The sequence below is a fragment of the Vidua macroura genome, chromosome 11 (assembly GCF_024509145.1).
Source record: "Vidua macroura isolate BioBank_ID:100142 chromosome 11, ASM2450914v1, whole genome shotgun sequence".
In the NCBI taxonomy this organism is placed as follows: Eukaryota; Metazoa; Chordata; class Aves; order Passeriformes; family Viduidae; genus Vidua; species Vidua macroura.
Window position 1 is genome coordinate 3207137 of NC_071581.1, and position 23916 is coordinate 3231052.

The window sequence follows — 23916 nt, forward strand, 5'->3', positions numbered from 1 at the left end:
TATAATTTTTTGTTTTCACTGCACTTTTTGTTGAAGTGATTTTCACTGCTGACTTTTAACTTTTTGTCCATAAGTTGATTTGTCTTCAAACTGAAGTATTCATTTGAATATAATTTTTTATCATCAGCATCTGTCTGTCAGGATGACCGCTGTAAATGCCTGTGGACATAACTCTGGATTGTGTTTGGGGATTGCTCTAACACCTACCTGTTCATAAGTGTAGTAGATTGAAGTCATGCACTGTCCTAAGGACATGCTTAGTCTGCTTGAACTGTACCTACAGTGGAGTTCTCTGGATTCTACTTATTCTCAGGGAACAAAAAAAGTCATGTTAGGTATTGTATAATCCAAATTGCAAGTTATTGTGCATGCCAAATGCATGGACTTTCTCTAGTTTCTGTAAACTTCAGTCTGGCACTGCAGAGATGTGGCAGGTGTAGAGATGTATCCACATTGTGATGTCTGGAATAGTTCTGTAACTTGGGCTTTTTTCATTAGTATCAAACAAACAATTTGCTAGAAATTGCATTTAGATGAGAAGATGTGTGCTGCTCCCAATTTTCTAACCAATGTCCATAGTTGTGATAGGTGTTTAGGCTGTTGATAGGCTGAGATTGGAGTTCATTGTACATGTTCAATAGAGAATTTGGTTTTATATTCCAACTGAATCAATTGCTAGTGTTACTATATTATAAGACAATTATATTTGATTTACATTTACTATTTCCTTTTCAAAAAAGGTGGGAATACATTCCCATCTTAGTATCAGCAGCAGTGTTGCCAAATAAACATAATCAGTAAGTACTTCAGCAGAATGTTAAACCCTGTTGTTGTTCTTTCTTTAATAGGTCCATGATTAGACTTCCTGTTTTACAAGATGTCCCAACATGTGTTGGAATGGTAACTTCAGTACCACCTGAGAGCTTGGAGTCTGCCTTTCTGTGAAAGGTAGGGCAGCTTCTGTTCAATATTTTTTGTGTATTTCCAAGGTTTTCTTTTTATTAATCTTACTGGCTCTGCAACACTACAGAATCTGAGCTATGCTTTTAGCTGTTATCACCTTTAGGTGTCAGAACTGATATTATTTCATCAAGCATTAATTTCTCAAAATAAATATGATTAATTTAGCTATGTTTAAACTATGACTATTTATGAAGAAAATGATGCTGTTTCTTCAGGCATCATTTTCAAAGGTTTTACTCCAGCTGAGCTGAGAGCATGACCGTTATACTTGGTCTCAGAAATATTTAGAGAATTCAAGTTTTGTTTTCACCATCATTTTGTTTTCACTCGTTTTTCATTCTGTTTTGTGAATGTAGTGAAAGTGCCATCTTTAAAAGGTCTTGCTATTTCTGGAAGGCAGTTCTGGTCTTCAGGGCCCACCAAAATATGTTACCCAGCCTCAGATAAGTTTGCATCTGGGAATTGAACGGCTTAAATTTCCAGGTCTCTGCAAAGGAGAGTAAAATTAAGATCATCATTCTGTGGAGATGCATTCTCTACCAGATTCATTTATAAAGTCCATGGATGTAAAATAAGAACAATAAAAAGAAAACCTTAGAGAACCATTCAGTATTGCAATAAAGCTGACTTACATTATCCCTGTAGGCAAACTCCATGCTCTAGAGGTGGTGCTAATGTCCCCAGTGCTCAACACATGTTGGAACATCTTTGTGGAGGAGGAAGTCATTGATCAGTGAGCAGCATCTTCAAGGATTGTTTAAGGGGGAAAAAGTAAAAGGTAATATTTTTAAAAATATGTTGGAATGATTGTTCATTATGTTTATTTGGCAATCCTGCTGCTCATACTAAGGTTGTAGTGTTTTTATTTCTTAAAATTACTGACAAACTTTGTAACTTCCTTTAATCTTTCCTTCTCCCATTGTCAGCCTCCTTCACATTGCTGAGTCTACTGCACACAAATCCAGAATTTACTATAACTCATTGGCAATTTGGCACTTTTTTCAGTGGTTGTAATGCAGAGAGGGTTAATCTGTGGCTTAACCAGTTTTGCAGTCCCTTGTGTTAAATAAGCCAGAGCCAAATACTGAACTGCTATGAAGACATTCTGCTGCTGACCAAAGGGTATTTGTTTTCAAGGAAGTAGCTGCTACACAAAGTTGTGCCAGATGAGATACCACCATCTGTTCTTGCACAATAGTGTAGCAACCTTACTATACAGGATCATAAACTAAAGCTATTTTGACAAAATTAAGTGACCATATCTGACCTGGTTAAATTTTGCAGTGGTGGATCTGGTGATGCTCTATTTGGTATTAATGAATGTGGGATGGTGTCCTGATCTTGGCAGGTTTAATTTTAATCCTGGGCATAGACAGATGAAGGTGCTGACATTTTGAAATTCAGGTTATGATCTTTGGTCTACCCTTCTGGTATCCTTTGAATTTCCTGGGTTTTATCCTCAGAATTTCCTCCCTGTGTGACATGCCCATCCTGCCTCCTTAGACAAAGCCTCACTCGTAACTAGTCTGCCTGGCATCAGGTTTGTGGTGACAAGTGTGATGCCTGGTCTGATTGTGGTGTCAGAGATGGTTTTTCAGAGGCAAAATATTGTCAAAATGTCTGTTTTGTTCACACAATTTGCTTTAAAGGAACAGAACCACACAGGCAAGTTCTTATACTTGGTATGCTTTGAATCCTGTGGATACGATGGAGAGTGTGTTCTGTTCCTTGTGAGGACTGTGCTCTAGGATGCTGGCATCTGTTTGTCATCTTGACATTCTTACAGGAGTTCTGCTCCATCTCTGTTTTACCTGGTGTACTGTCATAATAGTGTATTTATGGTGTTTAAGCCTGAGGTCTTGTCTTGGTTTACTCTTTTGAGTTTAGCTCAAGAAACACATTTGTCTACTCTGCATGAAAACAGATAAATCCCCAACTAACAACTTCTCTGTTGTTTTCTTAGGGACTCCTGTTGGTGTCCTTGCCATATTAGTACTTTCTGATCTGGTCCTTGTAAAAATCTCTTTTGGTTTGACTCTAGTGAGTAACCAAGCACAAAAGTGCATTGAGGCAATTACTTTTATTCATAAAAATAGTGAACATATTTTCTAGTCCTCTACACTCTGTGTTTATTCTTGAATGTTCCTGGATGTCTTTGGACATGCTTATTATGCTGTATTTTTTGTTTTGGGAAAACCAAGATGAAGAAGAAGAGATCATATAATTGTAATCTGTGTGTTCTTATTTGACACGTTGAAACCTGCCCCTGTTTCAGTTTTCAGCCTCTCCTCTGACTTCAGTATTTTCCTCACACTGTTCAATTGCTGCAGCACAGATTACTGGGATTATAGGGCAGGATGTGGAGCTGCACTTCTCAAAGACTTTGTCTTTCAGTGCCTCCTTTTAATAACTTCAGCACCCGCCCTTCTTTTAGAATACACACATCAAATGGCACAAAAATAATCTTAAAGTTGAATTATTTAAAGAAGAGGAATTAAACATCAAACATAAGGATATTGTCTTTGCTTAACACATTGAGATTTTGATTTCTTCTAAAAGAAGTTAGGTGATACACAGTTTAGTTACAGAAGAGAGCAGAGGAACAATTAATTGTAGTGCCTTATATTCCTTCAGAGTTGGCATTCGTTCTGTGCTCTGTGATTCCTTGCTGTGGGAATGCCAAGTGTTCTCTGCTGCTAGATGCACTGTTTATGCTTCCATGCTTTGTGGCAGCTCCTTCCATTTTCCAAGCCTACACATACCTGTGCAGAATGTTGTTTGGTATCTAGCTGGGTTCTGTTAGAGACAAACCACTAAGGGTAATAAAAAAGACTTTATGGATGATTAATAGCTGCCTTTCAGCTGTTTAATTATCTAGCTTAGAGACAGAATTTTGGAAACTGGATTGTCTGGTTATATATACCTTAGGACAGACCTCTTCTCAAAGTAGTTTTTCTTTTCCTCAGAAAGCATGAATTATGAGTAAGTTCCCAGACTTACCCACTGGTTGAGACTTTTTAGAGGAGTGGAAGCTTTTTGCTGGTCAATCTTACATGACTTCCCTCAAAAAACTCGAGTTGTGTAGTTAGGGTTGAGTAAGATGCTTGAGAAATTCTTTCTCTACTTGATGAATTTTTTTTGTCCTGCCCCAAATCCTATGGACTTGCATATTAAAGCTTTAAATCAGCACATGAAATAGGATGAGACTATGGCCAGGGCTACACATAGATTTTGTATGGATGCAACTGTTTCTCTGGCTCTGTTGTGTTAAAATAATTACACCAAGATGACCCTCTAGAGTGGAGCTGTTTTGCTTGTTTTCCTTTGACAAGAATTAAGTGTATTCAAACTAGGAAGTAAAAGTTCAATATAAACAAAAAGGTTGCTTTTGCCAAGTGTGTAGTTAAGTTGTGGAACTCTTTGTTTTACAGTGTTGCTTGAAAAATGAATGGAAAAAGCATTCCATCCTGACCTAATAGACGGATAAGATGCTCTAACTTAGGACAGACCAAGGCATAATTTTGGTGCACAGTGAGCACTACACACTTTTTGTTTTAACAATCTTCTAGCAGCATCTCCTGATATTACTGTTAGAGAAATGATGATGGACTCTGTTACCCAGTGTAGGTTTACTTAACTTTTTATACAGTTATATGAATACATAAGTGTTTATTGTAGTATAGTTTATACTGAAAGAGTTAAATCCACTATAGTTCCTGAAATACTTTGAATGGTTTTGTGCTTGTGCATTCACACTACAGAGCTTAAAAGTCTCAGCTGAATCTTACTTTGCTAAAATAGTTTGATTGGCATTTACTTTGGAGGGGGCAGGAAAAGACAATACTAAAAATTGTGTAGCATTTTATTCCGCATTTTTATTCTTTTAGGTTACATTGCATGGCTGGTTATGTTTTTTCCCTGCTGTGTCTTGCACTGAACATGGTATGTATTTTGAGGATTTTAATCTGTAAGTTTGGAATTTATTTTAAAAAAATAACCAATGTTTGAGCAGTTTGTCAGTGTCACAAAATGCTTCCTGGGCAATCAGCCCAAGGTGGGTAGTCCTGAAGAAGTGTAGGACAAACGCTACTCCCAGCAGGTCAAGAGTTCTCAAGAAGTGTGGGAAATGGATTTGTAGAGAATTCTGAAAGCCTGACAGAAGCTCACATAGTGTGTATCTGTATGTAAACTTTGAGATAAGAAATGCTGACTTAGAAATGCCATGGAATAGGACAGACATTGCTGAGAGAGAAATGGAACCAGAAACAAGTTTCAAAGGATGGATTTGCAAATAAGACTAGATACTTTAGAGAAATAGAACTGTGAAAAATGCATTGTAGTAGGACCCACAAAGAGTAATTTTAGATGATTGGCTTTAAGGCATTTACAGCATGGCATGGTAAAAGCTGATAGGCCAAGAAACACTTATAATGTATTGGAATTAGGAAATAGTTGGCTTCTGGTGGCATGAATTTTAACACCTGTATTGTCTCATCCTTCTCATGAGACTGAAAGTGGAATAGAAGTTTTTAAAATGCCTCTCAGTTGCCCCATCTCTGGGTCAGAAAAGGGCCTAATCCGACAAAGAAGGTTTCCAGTTTGTCCAGAAATTGACTCATGAGTTAGTTCTTAAGCTCTGAGAGGAGGAATGATTTTTTACAAACAAGCTTATTGAAGTAAGGAATGTAGGGCTTTCCATTAGGAAGCGATAAAAAGTCATTCTCTCTAACAAAGTCCTTGTTCCCCATGAAGGTGCACTGGAAGTGTTGAGCAGTATCAGAGACTGGTTTGCAAACCTCTCCTGTGTCAGCTGAGGGTGGTTTGGAGCTGTGGGTTTTGTCTTGGCCATCTGCCCCTCACAGAGGGCTCTGGTCTGTACCTGCTGCAGGACCCGTGCACCAAATCTCAAAGCACTTGGCAGCGGTTCTGTGCTTGGCAGGAAACACTCCCTGGCCTGGGGCTTTCCTGAACAGCTCTGGGGTACAGGTTCCTCAGAGACGCCTGCTCCAACCACTTCCTTTGGGGTGGCTCTTTTTGTCAAGGTAGCAACTAAAGTTTTGTAGTTTCTCCTTTCCTCATATTGTCTTCTATCAGCAGACTAGCTTAACAGTACAGCAAGTCAACATTGATTAAATGATGCATGCATTTAGTTAGTAAGATTTAAAATGAAGCTTTTATTCAAGGGACTAAATCCAGAAGATTGCAGCTAAAATTATCTTATTGTTTCCTTTGCCTGGGATGGCTGGGTTATCTTGCACCCCTAGGAATCTCTCATTATCAAAAATGGAGTTGCTGTTTGCCCTACCACTGCTGAACAAGCTCTGCCTTCAGTTTTTTAGTACTGAAAGTCTGTTTAGGGCACTGGTAGCCACCTCAACACAACCCCAGGGTATTCTAAACCTAAACAACCACCTTAATCTTTTCCTCTCCTATGTTCCATCCCTCATCCTCTAGCTTAATATTTAGGGTTGGGTTTTCCCCTTGATAGCACTAGGAATGCAGTATTGATGGATGGTTTTGTGGGCTGAGGACACTGCTCTGAGGTTGGGAGAAGTGAGTTCAGTAATTGCCATTTGTGCTTCTCAGGATGTCAAGGCCCCTTACTACAGCAGAGTTGTTCCCCCTCCCTGTTTTGTCAGCATGGGACTGCTCAGTTTAGAATTATTAATACACAGTATTTAGAATTATTAATACACTGTATTTAGAATTATTAATACACAGTATTTAGAATTATTAATACACAATATTTAGAATTATTAATACACTGTATTTAGAATTATTAATACACTGTATTTAGAATTATTAATACACAGGCAAAGCTCTAGTTGCTTTCTCTTGATTTCATGGCTTGCTTTCTGTAGAGACCACACAAGCTGAGTCTTACACAAATACTGCTTCTCTAGTTTCAGAAGGTGAGCTGCTCTCCCCCTCACCCCATTTTTTTCAGCTTGTAATTTCCTATATATTGTTCCTTTATAATGTAAGTTCCTGTATATTGTAAGAGTCTACTTAACCAGTCATGTTGTATTTAGTTATATGTAATTGTACAGAGATTAAGGTGTTTGAAATGTTTCACTGCTACATCTACTGCAACACTATAAAATTGTCAGTTTCCCTTATGTTGGTGAAATGAAGGAATAGAATTCTTTATTAGAGAATTGAATAGTTTGGGAGGCTGCAGGAACTGAAGTGGTTGTGTTTCCAATATATTGCCTGATGGGGAAGCTTGCAGGGGGACTGAGGCACAGAACTGGTGTGGTTCTTTTGGGATAACATAGGAAGGGGCTTGAGCCTCAATTGTAGATGCAATCCAAGGCACAGCCCAGCACTTTCTGGGATGTGGGCAGGAGAGAGGTGGGTTGATCTGACCAGATGCTTCTTTGCTGCATTTTCCTAGATCTGATGGTGTTGAATGAGGTTAAATAAAAATTTAAATAATGTCTCAGATTGGAGGGGGATGGACTTTGCTTTCTATTTTGTGGTATGCAAGCCAGCTGTAGTGGCAGAAGGGGTCTGGATCTAACCAAGACTGCTTCCAGTTGGATCTTGGGCCAATATTTCTTGCATGGAATTTAAAGTTCAAGAAGTTGCTCCTGGTGTTAGGGTGACAGGAGTGTGTGTTTTCTGCATTTCTGACCTGTGGTTAGGGCAAATAGACACTAATTATGCACCCTTCCAGTGTTGCTCTTGAAGGACAACTCAAGCCCTAAATCTGAGCTGTTTAACTGCTTAAAGCCAGTTCTTCAAGGTTTTTTTGTTTTGAGTGTAAACGTAAAGAGATTTTATACAGCACTCAATAATTTATCACATCAATAATCAGAGTCAGACCTGATGTTTTACAAATAATTTTTTTTATCTTTGATCTCAATCCTGTCAGTCCTCTTATAGTATAAATTATTGAAGTAACTTTTTGATTCTTTGAAAGCCTATCTGCAGACAGTATTTTTCTTTTGCTTCCCAAATAGGGCAGAACCCTCCTTATGATTTGTTTTGGTTTTTGATCAATAAAATATAATTAAACTTCTAAAGTGCAGCAAATCCAGTGACTTTCAGATAGCTAAGCAGATGATAGCAGAGTTTTCACTTCATGAGACCTAAGAAGTTTTCAGTTACAAGGTTTCGGTGCTTTTATATTTGTAAAAAACAATCTTGTGCTACTGACACATATGCCAATATCAGAATAATATTGCTGAACGTTTTTTCCCTCAAGGTTTTTGGAACTTGTATCTAAGTTCTGACTTTACAGTAATTCTGTTGCAATATCAAAAAATTTAAAATACTATAGTTTATTTGTAACAAAATATCCTAACACACTTCTTTGCATGCTCATATACTGTAGATCTTTATTAAATTCTGATTGAACCAGGGTTTGCTATTAGAGCTTCCAGACATGTAATTAAGTATTAACATGTTGGCAGACTTTATTGTGTTGTTCTGGAATGCTTGGCAGATTCAAAACTTGCAATTTGAGTACAAATTTGTCCCTCATATTTCTCATGTAGGATAGTGTGACTCTTTAGTAGCATCTGATGCCTCTGAGGATGTCCTGTGACTGAGTTCTGCCACAAAGAATTGAACTTTTCTTTCAATCAGTCATCAATTCTTGATTGTCTTGTACAGTTCTGGTGTAATAGAGATCTGGCAGGAGCACTTGAATAAAGAGTACGACCTTAGTTTTGTCTTCAACAATATCAAAACTTGAATTCAACTGGAGAGATGGGTTAAAATTATAGCTTGGAGCATTGCTTTGCTCCAGCTCCTTTTTTTTTTTTTTTTTTTTTTTTTTTTTTTTTTTTTTTGTTAACCTTAATGATGTTTTTATCATAGCTCTAGGAAAAGTTCAAAATTACATTGCCAAAGTAATTTTAAAGACTTGAGGCATATACTTGTTATCCAAAATGTCTAAATTTAACACATATATTATTTAAAAGCAAGCAACTCTTTTCAAATTCCACATATGATACTTTTGATCACCAGACTGCAAGTTAAGATTACCACATCATCAAACTTAAAGCACATTGAGATGATCACCTAAAAATCAGCAAGAAGCTAAACTTTTTAAAAACAGAAGACAGACAGGGAAAAGCACTCTGTTGACAGAAGTAAGTTGTTGGTTTGGTTTTTTTTTAATCCTAATTTTCTTCTTGGTGTCTGCACATATTTAAATGTATGTATTGTAAAGATCAAATGGTGCAATTAAGACCGAAATTCAGAATGCTAGGGCCTAAATAAAAATATCAGTAGATGAAGCCCACTGTCCAATAACTTGGTTAGAAAGATGAGTAATAACAAGGATATTTGTGTCTTGTGATATAATTAACTATGTTTAGTAGAATATATATGTGTATCTATAGATTTAGAATATATATGTGTATCTATAAATTTCTTAAAAGTATAAATCATATTTCTGTTCCACATCATTATCACTCTAGGGAATCTTGAGAAGGGGAGAGTAACCTTTTCCTATTAACACTGGGAAAAGTAATTATGCAGACTAGAAGAATATGTTAGGAATTTCCCATTTAGAGAGAAGTGTTATTTGATGGCAGACAGGATCCAGTATGCATTTTATAAATGAGAGTGGATGATCTTTTATATATTTCATTTTATGAAATTTATAAATGAGAGCGGATCTCAGGAGGAGAAGTGGCAGTCAAGAAAAAAAGACAAAACAAAGACTAATATAGAAACATTAGAATTAATGGTTGCCAGACCTGTGCTTAGATTCAGTTTCTATTTGGCATTTTTTCTGAGTAGAAGAAAGCAAAAAAGGGACAGGCCCTAAGCAGTGGTATCACAGCATCTCGTAGCTCAGTGGATTCAGCACAGTGGTGTGAGCAACTGTGTATGAAAGTATAAGCAGGCCAGCATTGCCAAGCATGGATGAAATTGCTAATTTTCCCACCCTTGCCCCAAGTGCAATCCAAGTATTTAAGGAGTGTGCCAAATCTTCATGTAGTATGCAGCTTTGGAATGCACCCTGCTTCTGACATCCCAGGCTAACAGGGTTTAACTAATGTAATTTAGAGCAGGGAAGACATGATGATGCTTCTACTCATGATGAATTGTGTGAATGACAAGATGACTTTTTAAAAGTCTTTTTGTAGTCTGGTTCCTTGATGCTAATTCATTTGGGGGGAAATTGTATTCTTTTCCCCTTATCCTGTTTTCCAAAGAATTTTAGCCTTAAGTGATTGAATATTCCATTTGCTTTTCTTCTTTCCCTTCAGGTTACTTTTGAGTTGATGGATAAATCAGGAGCTAGATAAGAGCCCCCTCTGTGTGCCTGAGTTGAGGGGGAAATGAACCCATTTTTTCCTTTTCTTTGCTCTAATGCCTGGTTGGCTGCCAGTGAGCTCTCTGGCGCAGACTGGCCAGGCTCAAGGTCCCCGACTGTGCTCAGCTGGCATGCTGGACAAATATGGACTGGGAGATGTGCCAGGGAATGATCTGAGATGTAGGAGAGATGTCACAGTATTGTGCAGTAATAAGGAATATGGAAGCACATATGCAGGAGGACAGGGATCTTGGAATCACTCTAGTCTCTTGCTCAGAGCTGAATCAACATTCAATTTAGACTGGGTTGTTTAGGGCATTAATTGGCCAAGTCTTAAAAACTTGAGAGGTGGAACAGTCTACACCTTGTTTGTGCAAAGTGCTCCATTATTTCTTCATGGAAGAATTCTTCCCTATATCCAGTCAGAAACAGCTGTTTCAATTTATTAATTTATTTTTCATTCTTCTTCCAGGCAACCTTGATAAAGGGTCTGGCTCTGTCTTCTCAATAAACTCTCCCTTAAGTCTTCTTACTCCAAGAAAAAGAACCCTCATGTTCTCCTCATGTAGGTTGTGTGCTGCAACCCCATGACCATCTTGCTGACTTTTTCCTGGATTCAAGTTTTTTCAGGCTTTTCTTGTGCTGGGTGACCCAAAGGTGCAGGATTGTAGATGTGGGCTGAGTGAAGAGGAGGAGTTGCTTCCCATGGTGATTTACTGTTTTGCTGTAGGTCCAGCCCATGGGTGCCAGGGTGCAGTGCTGGAACCTGGCTAACCTGCTGGCCTCCAGGCTCTCCATGCATCCCATCAGGGCTGCTGACCCCAGCCCATGGCATTCCAGTGAGTCCAGCCCAGGCACAGGGCTTTGCACTTGTCCTTCATGAAGTTCCTCTCGTTTCACTCGCCAGGTCCTTTCCCTCTGCACTGCTCAGGGTGGTGCCATCTGCAGACTTGGTATGGGGACTTTGTGTCTCACCCCCGAGGTCCCTGAGACACCCATTAAAAAAGGGTAAGTCCCAGGGCAGATTCCTGAGGGACTCTGTGGTTTCTGGGTAGCTTTCTGGAGTTGGGAATATTGTGTTGAGGGATTTTAGGAGAAGGTAGTTACTGGGATATTGCAGAGGCTGATGAAGGACAAGAATCTTAAGGCATCAGGTATATCAGAGAATGGTCCATAGATTATGGTTGAATTTCTGAAGAGTTAAAGGGACAAGAAAAGTCCTATAATGGTTGACTTTACTTAGAATAAAATTCTTTGAGATTCACCTTTATTGTGAAAAAAACATAAGATGGCAACAGTTCTTGTTATAAAAGGAGTGTATGTGTTTTCAGGGAAGTTGAGTAGCTGAAGTTACACTCAAATTCAAAGAACTGTAACAATTACACATTCTTACCCTTATCTAGAATAGGGCAGAATTTTCTATCTCCAAGCCTCTTTTCTGGATAGTAGTTAATTAAATGTCCCTTCTTACTTGCATTTTATCTTTCAGACTAGGGTTTTCTGACTGATGGCTTTGCTTACACGTGTTTGCGTAGTAAAATGGTGCGTGCTCAAATATTGCCAGTCTGACTTGGAGGAATTGCTCCTGCCTGTAGGAATCGTCCTCCCAACTTCAAGGGCTTCATTTGCCTGGGTGGCAGTTGCAGCGTTGGGATTTAATGTGTGTGTCTGCTTGCCATTAGTCGTTCAGCTTTCAGCAACCTGAGCGCAGCTCCAGCTCTATTACACAGGAACAACTGGGCACCAAGAAAGGTTTAATTTATTTTTTTTCCCCATGATAAAGCAAAAATTAGTTAAAAATCATATATACATCTTGCTGAAATCCTTAAGGTAACGTGTAAGATAGGGAGTCAGTGATTAAGTTAGTTTAATACGTAACGACTTCAAAGAATCCCTAAAATGAACACCAGCGGTAGCCGGAGTAGAGAGCTGTGCTGGGGAGGCGCGGCTTGGGAGCGCGCTGGGGCTGTGGGCCAGCCAGCGCTGGAATGGGAGAGCCCGGCGGGACGGGATGCGCGGGGAGGGCACATCCCGCTGGGTCGGGAGCCGGGGAAGGGAAAGGAAGGGAAGGGGCAGATCCCAATGGATCGGGAGCCGGGGGAAGGGAAGGGACAGATCCCGCTGGATCGGGAGCTGGGGGAAGGGAAGGGGCAGATCCCAATGGATCGGGAGCCAGGGGAAGGGAAAGGAAGGGAAGGGGCAGATCCCGGTGGATCGGGAGCCGGGGGAAGGGAAGGGGCAGATCCCAATGGATCGGGAGGCAGGGGAAGGGAAAGGAAGGGAAGGGGCAGATCCCGGTGGATCGGGAGCCGGGGGAAGGGAAGGGGCAGATCCCAATGGATTGGGAGCCAGGGGAAGGGAAAGGAAGGGAAGGGGCAGGTCCCGCTGGATCGGGAGCCGGGGAAGGGAAAGGAAGGGAAGGGGCAGATCCAAATGGATCGGGAGTCAGGGGAAGGGAAAGGAAGGGAAGGGGCAGGTCCCGCTGGATCGGGAGCCGGGGGAAGGAGGGGCAGGATGGAGCAGGTGCCGGCTCCCCCTGGCTGCAGCCCCGCTCCACTCCTGCTGCCACCCGCGCTCATTTCTCATTTCTCCCACATTCTTTTAGATGTGGGACGGTTTCTTGCTCTCGAATTTAGCCAGGGGAAAGTAGGAACGCCTCGCAAAGCCAGCACTCGCTCTCGTGCAGCCGAGGTCGGCGTTTGCTCAGGGCCCCCTCCCCAGGCGAGGATTCCCCTTGCAACTGGCTCTGCAGGCAGCACTGTCCGAAATAGTCACAAATTTCTGTGTTTTGCATAACCATTCATGTGTCCCAGCCAAACTGCTCTTGAAGGTCGTGTGTCTATTCAGTGGAAAACTGACTCAGCAGATTTATTCTTTTGTGGTGGCTCAACACCAACGGTCCATACAAAATACAGCTACCCCTTTTTTTCCTGTGTGAAATATATGTATCTGTGCATGAACACAGGGAGTTTTCTACCCAGAAAACTGTCCTGCCGGGACCACATATGCCTTTGTAGGACTGTAGTTTAAATAAGTACATATATTCCTATACCTACAAATTTATATCCAATTCTTAGTAATTATTTTGATGAATTTAGGAGTCCTTAAGTGTTACCCATATTCTTTTTTTCTGTAGTTTGGATGTTTTTTAAATATATAAATACATTAGACTGTAGACTGTTTGCTTTTCTTATAAACTCAGCACAAAGTATCAAATGTCCAGGTAACCATGAATATGTGTTGGGGGGACAGCTGGTGTTTCTAAACAACTCTTTTAAATATGAATTTATTTCTTTGCCTTCAATTAATAGTTGTTTTTTTTCCCTAAAGAATTTCTGTTATCGGTACTATGCCAGTGGTGTAGGCTAAAGGATGCAACAGAATGCTTTGGGCTGCACCCTCACCTGCTCGACACTGAAATTCATCTGCACTAATGCTTCTGAAAATAAAGGAATTGTTTTTTCTGTGTAGAACAACTGAGAACTCAGGTTGTTTCATACTCTGACATGCCTCGGTTTAATGTGCCAGGCTAAACTTCAGCAAAGTTCTTAAGTGCTTTCAAGAGTTCAAGAAAATCTCTGATTTCTCTTTTAAACTTGTAGAGTTGCACTCTTTTCAGGGGGTCAGGAATGTGTCACCAAAGCCACATAAATACACTGTCATGGATTTTTCTATGCAGGAAAATAAAGTAGTGATGTAAAGTCCTGTAGAGCTTTGTTTGTGTTTTGGGTTTTTTTTTTTTTCCTATGGAGGGTAAGCTAATTCTGTTTTGTTTTGTTTTTTGCTTTAGCTAAAAAACTAGGAATTACTGATGTGCCAGCTGAGGTCGTTACTTTTATTTCCCACGCAACACAGAGCAGATTAAGGACAGTGATAGAGAAGGTGACAGTGATAACCCAGCACCGGATGGAGTCGTACAAAGTAAGTGTGCCCAGGGCAGGTTTGTGCTCACACAGCCACGTCCTGCTCCGTGCTGCACAGCTGCCCTCGCTGCAGCTGTGTGTCAGAAACACTGCTGGCATGGCTGCCTGCCTGCCTGCTCATCCTCCTCCTCTCTGGGGACATTTGGGTGTGGAGTTGTTTCTGTCCTCCTGTGCTGAAGTGTCTGGCACGGAGCACGTGCTAAGGTATTTCTGCTCGTGGGTTGTGACTAACACTTGATTCCTGATAGCTCCTTTTTGTCCAGGGTATCCAGGAATTGGATCGAAATTGCTTTGGTATTTAGGAATCTATAGTAACTTTTCTGGATGTGAGAAATATTAATATTTTACAAAAGCTGCCAATATCTGCCTTAGTAACTAAAGAATTCAGCTGTAAATTCTTCACTGATTCTTTTGTTTGTGATTGTATTCCTGAAGAAAACTGAAACAATTTTGATATCTCAAACCAGGGGGAAATGTAAATAAAGATCTACAAACCAGTCTGAAATTCAAATGAATCAAACATCTTTCTTGATATATTGGAAATATCTTTTCCAGTAGAAGTAAGATGCTTGTTAGTTGTTATAATTGTTAAACTGGTGTCAAGGAAGATGGCAATAACTACTTCTGCGTTGTCTAAGCTGTGTTTAGATTTCTTTAGCATATATATATATGTTGAATAGCTCTGGTTTAGTTTCTCCCTTGGTTTTGTGGTGTACTTCTTTGTATTCCTGGAATAGCAGTCTAGTCAAACAGCTTTGGACTGTGTCTTAGCCTACCTTATTTCCCAAACCTGGTGGCCCCATGACCTGAGTCATTCTATGTAATACTTGCAAAAATAATCATCTCTGGGATCTGTGACAATAATCAGTGTCATTGTGATAGAAAAATGGATTAAAAAAAATAAAGGCCACTCTTCCTGGTTATTACTTACACTTAGATCTTTCATTGCAATTGATGGATATATTCTACTATATTGGATTAAAAGTAAAATATACTTGTTTCTTTTCAGTATTCTTTATCATTTTCAGAAGTGTTAAGTCCCTCCTTCCTTCTCTCTAGGATGGTATCTGGGAAGAAAACACTTTGCTTGATCCATGTTAAGCCAAAGAAGAATTTAAACAGTGACTTAAAAGATCCTTAGGAAGAAAAACAGTGCTGTCTATGACTGAAATGTAGCATTGTCACTGTATTCTGTATTTTTCTTAATTAATACTAATATTTGATTTCATAGCATGGTAGTCAGAAAGGAGAACATTAAGTAGATAAATAGGATGAAAGTAATGTAGAAAAATTTATTTTTCTGACTGACATTCTGAGTGTTCTCCATGTGGCTCATGCCATAAATTCTCCTGGTTGCTGTGTGCTAGAAAAACTAGCATGCTCTTAGTTGTCATAAGCTTCTGTTTTAATTGGAGTTAGAGGCTTATTCTCAACTGAGTTTTTAGCTTTAATGCTTTTGTAATGTTGCTTCTTGAGAAAGTCTGTTACTAGTTCAAGATTAGTGCAAATGCAGGAATTATAGGTTATGAGCCTGGTTATAAACTATAGCTAGGATTATTCAGTAATAAAGTTAAGCATTTTAGGTGTTTTCCATCTTTAAGTCAGTTGGTTTTGCTTTTTTTAACTCTTCAATGTATCTGGTGCTGATAAATCAATTCTTGTTCTTTTAAAATTGCTTAGATATTAATTATCAGATTTTCTCTGTGTTATTTAACCATAGGCTGGCTTCATTTCCTCGAGCCTAAAAAATGATCATTTTATTATTAGTACAATGGAAAGATTTTAATGTGTAACGCTTGCAGTCTTTAAATGCATGGTCTTGCTGAAGTGGCTGTTTTTCTGAAGGCCTGTCCCTGTTTTACAGGATGATGAGTGGTATGAACAAGCCACAGATGTCCGAGCACAGCTGAAGTTCTTTGAGCAGTTGGAGCGTTTGGAAAAGCAAAGGAAAGATGAACAAGAGAGGGAGATTTTGCTAAAGGCTGCCAAGGTATCACTTTCACTGCTTTTTAACAACTTAACAATCCATAGCCTTCAAACAATTATTTAATTTTGTGATATGTGTTTCCTAAGCACATTTTGCTTCTCACAGTAAGAAAGGTGCTGTTGCTGTGACACCACACCTTGAACTCATGGTCAGGCTCTGGTCTGGGCTGACTCCAGACTCCCCTGCCTGGGATGGCTCTGTCTTTTCCACATACAGCTCTGAATTTGATGAGTTCTTGGGATTACAGGAGACAGTGGCTAACACTTGCAAAATAATTCTGTGAAATTCTGGTTTTTACAATTGCCTGTGAAATTTAATAGATGCCAAGGATTTCTGTGCCACTGGAGAATCATAGCTGACACTTCTGGTCTTTAAACAAATTCAGTAAATTCTGGTTAATTTTTTTAAGATTTTTAAGATTTTTACTTCTTAGGTTTTTAGACTTTGTTTTTAAAACAGTTTTGTTCATTTGTTCATCTTCATTTAAATGTGTTCCAGTCACTTCTGTACAGCTGCAGTATTTGATTGATTCATGCCTGTCTTCAGTTAACTGCCAGTTCTCAGGACTTGTTCCTTTTTAACTTTAATTCCAGAGACTGAGTGGTCATAGCTGCAATAGAACAAACTCAGATAATACTGTTTCAAGAGCACATACGTGTAGATAAGTCTCCTGCTTGTGACTGTAAATTTAATCATATATATAATATCTAACTGCAAATAAGTTCATCCATTGGTTATCCCATTTTTAATTGTATTTGAATATTCACTGAATTATTTATTATATATTCTGAAGAGGTTTTACAGAACAACTCAATGTTCAATTGTAATGCAGCCACCTGATTTTATGCCATTAATGTTCACAAATTGAGAGATTAAAAAATAAAAAACAAAACCTTGCTTATTTAGAAATCTATTTCTCAATTATGCTGCTTTAATCTGTCCTGTTTGTACTCTTAATTTATACTTGTTCACATTATTGAATATTGACAAATTTTCACACAACATAGATACTCTTCAAATGTTTTGATGAAAACTTATTTGCTGTTTTCAATCTTAATTGTTATTTATTAAAAATAAAGAAATGCTTTTTTTTTTTTTTATCCTGTTATCTCTATTCAGAGACTGCATAGTGGTGAATCATTTTCTGTGTATCCTGGTGCTTGTTAGTTATATTGGTCGTGTTTTTTTAATGGACATTGAGAAAAATGCAGTAGCTTATAGTCCTTAGTTCAGAAATGTTTCCCTGACTGCACAAAGCTTTATGCAGGCTGACCTCCTGGTGTTCCTTCCAACCTGAATTCCTTCATGAATTGATATTCTGTTTTTTGGACAGTTATTTTCACTGTTATTTTAGTCTTGGATAATATAAAGTCCTGTGAAGTCTAAATTTAGGAAATAATACACGATCATCAAGTTTGATTCCTATAAAATACAGGAACAGCAAATTTAAGAATTCTGCAACAAAAAAAAGTAAAAAGAATACCCTAATTAATTTGAAAAAAATTACCTTAATGAAATTATTGAATGCATACTCCATCTTCATAACCAGGAGACATCTTGGAAAGAAATACATGGCATACTATAAAAATACATGAAGGTGAAAAATAAATGAAGGTGTTAAAAATCCAAAGCCAAAGCACAGAGTAGCCATCAGCAGTGCTGATTTATCAGTATTAATATTTAGAGAGAGAGCAGTAGAAGACACTGTGGACCACTTGGAAGGTGCTTATGCAGTGTTGTGATTTAAATGTAAATGCCAGTTAGGAACTGAGCTTGCTTTGTTTAGCTGGTGCTCCCCAGTCTGTTCTGATGGATGGGTGACCTAGTGCAAGGCTTACATAGGACATAGTTGGGCAAAATGTGGTCAGATTACAATTCTTTATTCTAAATAACAATTTGGCATTATTTCCTTAGATTCTCTGGTGCTGCTCAAATGCAAAAGCAGCTGTACATGAATAGTGATAGCTGTTGAGATCTTTATTCTGAATTCCTGTGTACTAATTCCTTAGCCAGGATTTTGGTTTTTTCTGGTTTTTTTGTGAACGTGCCTTGTTGTCTGAGGAGATCTCAGCCCCTGTGGGAAGGCTGCAGTCATTGTAGTGACACAGTTAAAGTCTGCTGCAGCTGCCTGGAGTGATACCCACCTGAAGTGATTCCCACCAGTGCCCACTTCTCTCTGTCTGTGGCCTGCTGGCATTTGTGTCTGCAAAGGGGAGATGCTTAAACTGCCTCTGGAGGCTCAAACATCCACCATGCAAAGGCAGTGTTCCCCCACTCACGGCACCTCTGTCACCTTGAGAAGTTGTCTTTAAAATATAAAAAAACTTCGGCAGTTAAAGTGAAATTTCTGTTTCTGTTTTCCTTCTTACAGATGCTTAAATCTAAAAATCATATTTATTTATAACTGCAACTTCTTAATGTGCCTTTTAGAGAAACAGTGTGATCTTTTATCTTGGAAGTGTTTTGACAGGTTATCATGCAATATATTTTTAAGGTTACTCAGCAGAACCATTTTAGTGAAAGTTTCAAAGCTTCCTGCTGGTGGTACCTCATCTATTCTCTTGTATGGAAGAAGATAAAAAGTTTGAACTTGCACAGTGAAAATTCTTTTTAAATTATTTACACTTTGGAGCTTTGTTAACAGCCATAGTCTGGGTTTTGATGAAGAATAAGATAGTGAAGGAGATGTTTTGGGCATTGAAGCAGGTGATGTTAAATAATCTACTTTGTAACAGGATAATCAGTGGAGAAGATAATGAAAACTGAAGGAACAGGTGGAAATTAAAGGGGAGGCAGCATGAGTCTTTGGGAAGCCTTAAAACTGATCTGGTAATTTAGCATTCCAATTCAGTAAGGGGTTAAAAAAAAAGGTAAATGATGGCCAAAGAAAGTGTCAGGTTTGCAGGTTTTTGTTGTTTTGGGTGATGGGTGAGTTTCTTTAGGAGGAGAAAGAAAAATACTTGGCACAAATGTTCTGGTTGATCTGCAACAATAATTTCAGTTGTTACAGTAGGAGATGACTGCAAAATTTGTAAGCACTCAGATGCGTTTGGTTTTGCTTCAGAAAATGTTTTTGGGAGAAGGAGAGATAAAATCAGATGAGAAGGTAGAAGGAAAATAAAGTTAGATTTCAAAAAAATAAAATTTTTGACATTATTAGAAAAGTGACTAAAGTTAAATTCAGCTGTGGCGCTACATGAGTGTCTTTGAAACAAAATATCAGTGTTATTTAGCTTGTTAAATGAGACAGTTTTACAAAATCTTATGTCCCATGCCTGGGAAACACTTGAGAAATAGAAACTTAATATCACAAGCTGAGAAGCATTGTGAGTGATGTTCTCATTCCAGTGGGATATTTTGGGGGAAGACAAACTTGACAGGAAAGGAAAAATCATGGTATGCTATAGTAGCAATGCAGCATACAATTTCTTTTACATTAAAACTCTAAAAATTGAAACTACTACTACACTGTTTCAGGAGCCAGAATGACCTCCTGCACCTCAGGGCTCCTGCATCATATTCCACAACATTCCATAACCTTCCACAATATTTCACAGTGTCCCACAACATTCCAAAATATTCCACAGCATTCCCATACCAGCCTTGAACACGTGGCCCAACGCTTTTCTCTAATTTACTTTCTAGTAACTATTTTTATTATAGAAGTGTTAAAAGGCATCTTGGTCCCCAAACTGTGAGATCCAGGCACCTCCTGCTGCTGGAAGAGCCCCTGTCTCAAGCCCCCAGAAAATGTGATGTGGCAAAAGGAGAAGCTGTGCAGGGAGGGACTGATTTTGGGTTTCCTTCCTGACATGAGCATCACAGGTGGAAAAAAAAATGGCACAAGGAGGGACCATCTTGTGTATAAACACATTTGTGGAGCACAGTCTCTTTAAAGGAAATATTTGGGAGAGTCAACTCTTGGCCCTGGTTTGTTTTGCCAGAGAGAGCCACTGGCTGTTGTTGCCAGGTGTGTGCAGAACCAGACATCCTCTCTGGGCCTTTGGGGATGGTACAGGCAGCTGAGGAGAGTCTTAAGGCTGCAGAAAGGTCAAAAGCCAGACTAAAATCATTTGAGGAATTTACCTTTACATTTGACATGGTGTGTCTCGTGCGGGTTTTCAAAAAAAAAGACAAACAACAAACCTACAAAAAAACAAACCGAAACCAAACCAAACAAAGCACTGATCTTACTATAATAAATCTGTGTTCTTGCTGCTTTCATAGCTGTTTCCAGAACTGGAAAATGCATGCAGTGTCTGTCAAGTTGAATGAAGTTCTGGTGCTGGGCTAATAATGGAAATATTTTGGCAGCAGAAGGAGTAGGAGGTTGTAGCAGATTTGTTGTTGTTTTGTTGTTTTTATTTCTGAAATTTTTTTTGGAGATAGTGGTGACAGTAAGGAGTTACAGCTTGGGGTTGTCCTGGCTCTCAAAAAATGAATGAATCATACTTCTAGGTTAGAATCTATGATAAAGTGGATCACGTTAAAATTAGTGTGTTAATTGATCGGCTCAAACTGGCTGAATGCCTGTGAATTTTATTATAAAATTAATGTAGAAATTTAATTTCCAATATATGCATTTGATTAGTCTGTTATTTTGAGTGTTATGTATTAGTAGCACAAGTCTGTCAAGTTCTGGGATCTTAAATACAATTCTCACAAAAGTAAGATAAGTTCTGTAAAAAGAAAACGTACATAAGTGAATGGAAAATTATGTTTAGAGTTGTTTGTAAAATTAATTAGCATTTATGGATGATTGGCTAGTACTATAGGCTGAAGGGCTTTTTTATTGGAAGGATCAGTGAAATTTGGTGTTGCAGATTTCCTTCCACACGTGTGCTGTGATGACTCTGCTCCCTGAGTTTGAGATGAGTTCAGCTGGCATTCTATTTCATCCTTTCCCTTTCTTCTGAGAGCAGTGGGTTCAATGCAGCCTCCTGTCTGCATGTGCACTTGGAACTCACTTCTGATGAGAGCAGAGCAAAATGGGAATTATTGCATTGAGATAATTTTATGAATTTTTAGGAATTTGTTACTGCAATTTTAATGATTTTAATATAAATCATTTTTCAGACCTGTGCTTCTGCATTCCACCTCACCATGGTCGTAACACTGAGCAGCATTTTACCCTCAGCTATGATGCTTTTAACTTTCACTTTTTATTAACAAAGCTAACGTGAAAGCAAAGTGTTTCATGTTGCCAATTTAATTTCTTTAATTAAAAGTGAAAGTTATAAGCTGGTACAGCCGTGGGTGAAGTTCTAATGTCATCAATGGGGAAAAATAGGTATAAAATTGAAACTGTTGGCACGGCAGTGGCTGTTGATAGCACAGCACCTGCAGTTGTGACTCTTAACATTGTTTAATGCAAAAAGATGAATTTGAAGCATTCAAGACCTCCAGTGTATATACTGGTAAGGGGCAGTAGAGCTGCAAGTACCTTAGTTGAGATCAAATGTAGCCAAATGCAGGCAAGACCCTGTGAGGCATTTCCCAACACAGGTGTAACAAACTGAGACTTTAAAGTCCTTACAAATCTAAACAGAACGCTTAATTCTGTTAGTGGATCAAAAATCTAGCAACAGTGCAGCTTTGACATTAATAATCAAGCAAAGTATTGAATATTATGGTAGTGAAACACATCAGAAGTACTTTAGTCTGTCCATCTGCACAGATGCAGAGTATACTCCAATTTTTAAAAAATGGTGCGTGTTTATAAGTATGGTGTGGTTATAAATACCCTTATAATTTTAAAAACACTGTTGCTTTCTAATTTAAGACAATTCTATGAAATCTGAAATACCCTTAAAACTACGCTGTTCCATGTGTAATTAGATGTCTCTTTTTGTGGCCTCCTGCCTTTACAGAAGCCAGGGGAAGAGCTGAGGTTTGGAACATTAGGGAGTTTGGTAACATGTAAATGAAGCCCCTTATTTCTATTTTGAATACACACATTAAACATATGCTGCTTTTCATACTTTGGAAGTCCAATATTTCCATAGACCTAATGTGATCTATGCAGTTTTCAGTTTCCAGATAAAGAACTCTCTAACACAAAGCACTTTGGTTCTTCACAATTAAAATACCAGGTTGTCTGGTCTAATAAAATAGCTAGTGTTTGGGAGAAAGGTTAACAAACCTGGTTTGCTGAATCCATTCTCAGTAGGAGACAGCATTTAATATATTTACAAGTATGTTATCTGCTTAGGATCAGTCCTGGGTTTCTCAAAAACTACTATGGGAAGCTTGCTTGCTTTTAAAGGTGTTTATTCATCAACAGGAAAATACATTATGTAAATGCAGCCTGCTTTCTTTACAGATCTAGACATGATGAACAGGGAGGGGAAGGCAAAGGAATTGTGATAAAGTCCTTGAAAATATTTGATTTGGTGGGTTCTCTGATTCGTGGGTGTTCCTAAAGCTTTAGAGGAAGGAGATGTTGGTGCATTAAAGGTTTTGGAAAAGGATGTTTCCCAAAACAGGTGAAGTGCTGCATATTAAGATTTGGATGTTAGAGATAAAGGAGAAAGGAAGAGAAAACCCAAAATATGACTTAACTGGAAGAAAAAAGTTTAACTGCAATTAAAAAAAGAGCTGAGAATGATTAGTCAGTACTTGACAAAAATAAGTGTAAAATAGTAAAATAATTGCTTGGTGATGTCGACATGTAGACAAAGCACTACAGGAGCTGAGCAGCAGCAAAATTGTGCAAACTCTTCAGAGGAAGGGAAAGATGTTCATATGTGGAATGGAGTGTAAAGGGAATCCAGTGACATTTCTAAAGCTCATTTAGGCACCTCTCTTAAGCTTGACATTTGCATTTGCTTATATTTGCTTTAATCCATGTTGCATGAGCATTGGTGAGGCCTTTTATAATTTACATTAGATCATAAAGTGAGAATTAATGAGGTAGTTGATGTTTATACATGTCCTTTAATACATTTTAGCCTCTGTATGCTGATGATTTTATTTCTAAAGCTTACTGGCATGGTAACCAGCAGGAAAGTATTTTAGTTTTACAAATCTGCTTTTAAAAAAATCTGTTACATTTTTTCTGAACACAAAAGAGTTAAATTCCTTAAATTTTTTAGTAGTAGTGATACAGCCAATGTAAAGTTTGAATTCTGCTTGTTTGAAACAAGAATTAGCCTGGATTCTTTGGAAAAGATCTTTGGAATGGATTCAAGCAATAATTAGAAAATCATTGCATTATTCTAAATGTAGAAATAGTTCTATCTTCACATTCACTCTGAGTTATATATTTAATTTCACCTGGTATTTTAGATCTTCATTTTTGAAACAAGATTCCTGTATTTGATACTGTTCAGGAGTTGAGTACCTGCTTTCACCTCTGCAGTAATTTTTTTGGTATATTTACTGTGAACAAGCTGAAGGTTTACAGAGAGTAGATGATTTGCTTTTGCATGTTGAGACTGTCCTGAACTCCAGATCTGCTCTTATTTGGTCAGTTTCTGGGGAAAAAAGAAAAAGCCCAAACTTTTGAATGTGTCACTTTACTCTGTAGCACTTGCAGAGTTTTTCCTTCACTTATGGAGCCCAGGAAATGGCAGTGTTACTTTGCATCTCCTGCTTTAATTTTTCTTACTGTCCCCAAACACTGTGTACATCTGGTGTGTTTTTCAGGATTCTATCATTTCCTTGTAGAAAGTTCGTAACAATATTAGAAGTCTTAGTTGGATTCTCTCAGGACACTCTGCTTCCTCCTAAAGCTGATGTGCTTTTAACTTGTACTTTGCATTTGG

The 23916-nt window shown here is 38.5% G+C and overlaps 1 protein-coding gene across 1 annotated transcript in view; it reads left to right on the plus strand.

Annotated features, from left to right (window-relative positions):
* The window catches only part of LOC128812710 (transcription initiation factor TFIID subunit 4-like), a 149038-nt gene that overhangs the window by 50457 nt on the left and 74665 nt on the right, over window positions 1–23916 (plus strand). Inside the window, exons 11-12 of the mRNA XM_053987274.1 lie at window positions 14031–14161; window positions 16028–16153. Of these exons, the coding sequence (XP_053843249.1) occupies window positions 14031–14161; window positions 16028–16153 (257 nt within the window). The remainder of the gene's footprint in view (window positions 1–14030; window positions 14162–16027; window positions 16154–23916) is intronic.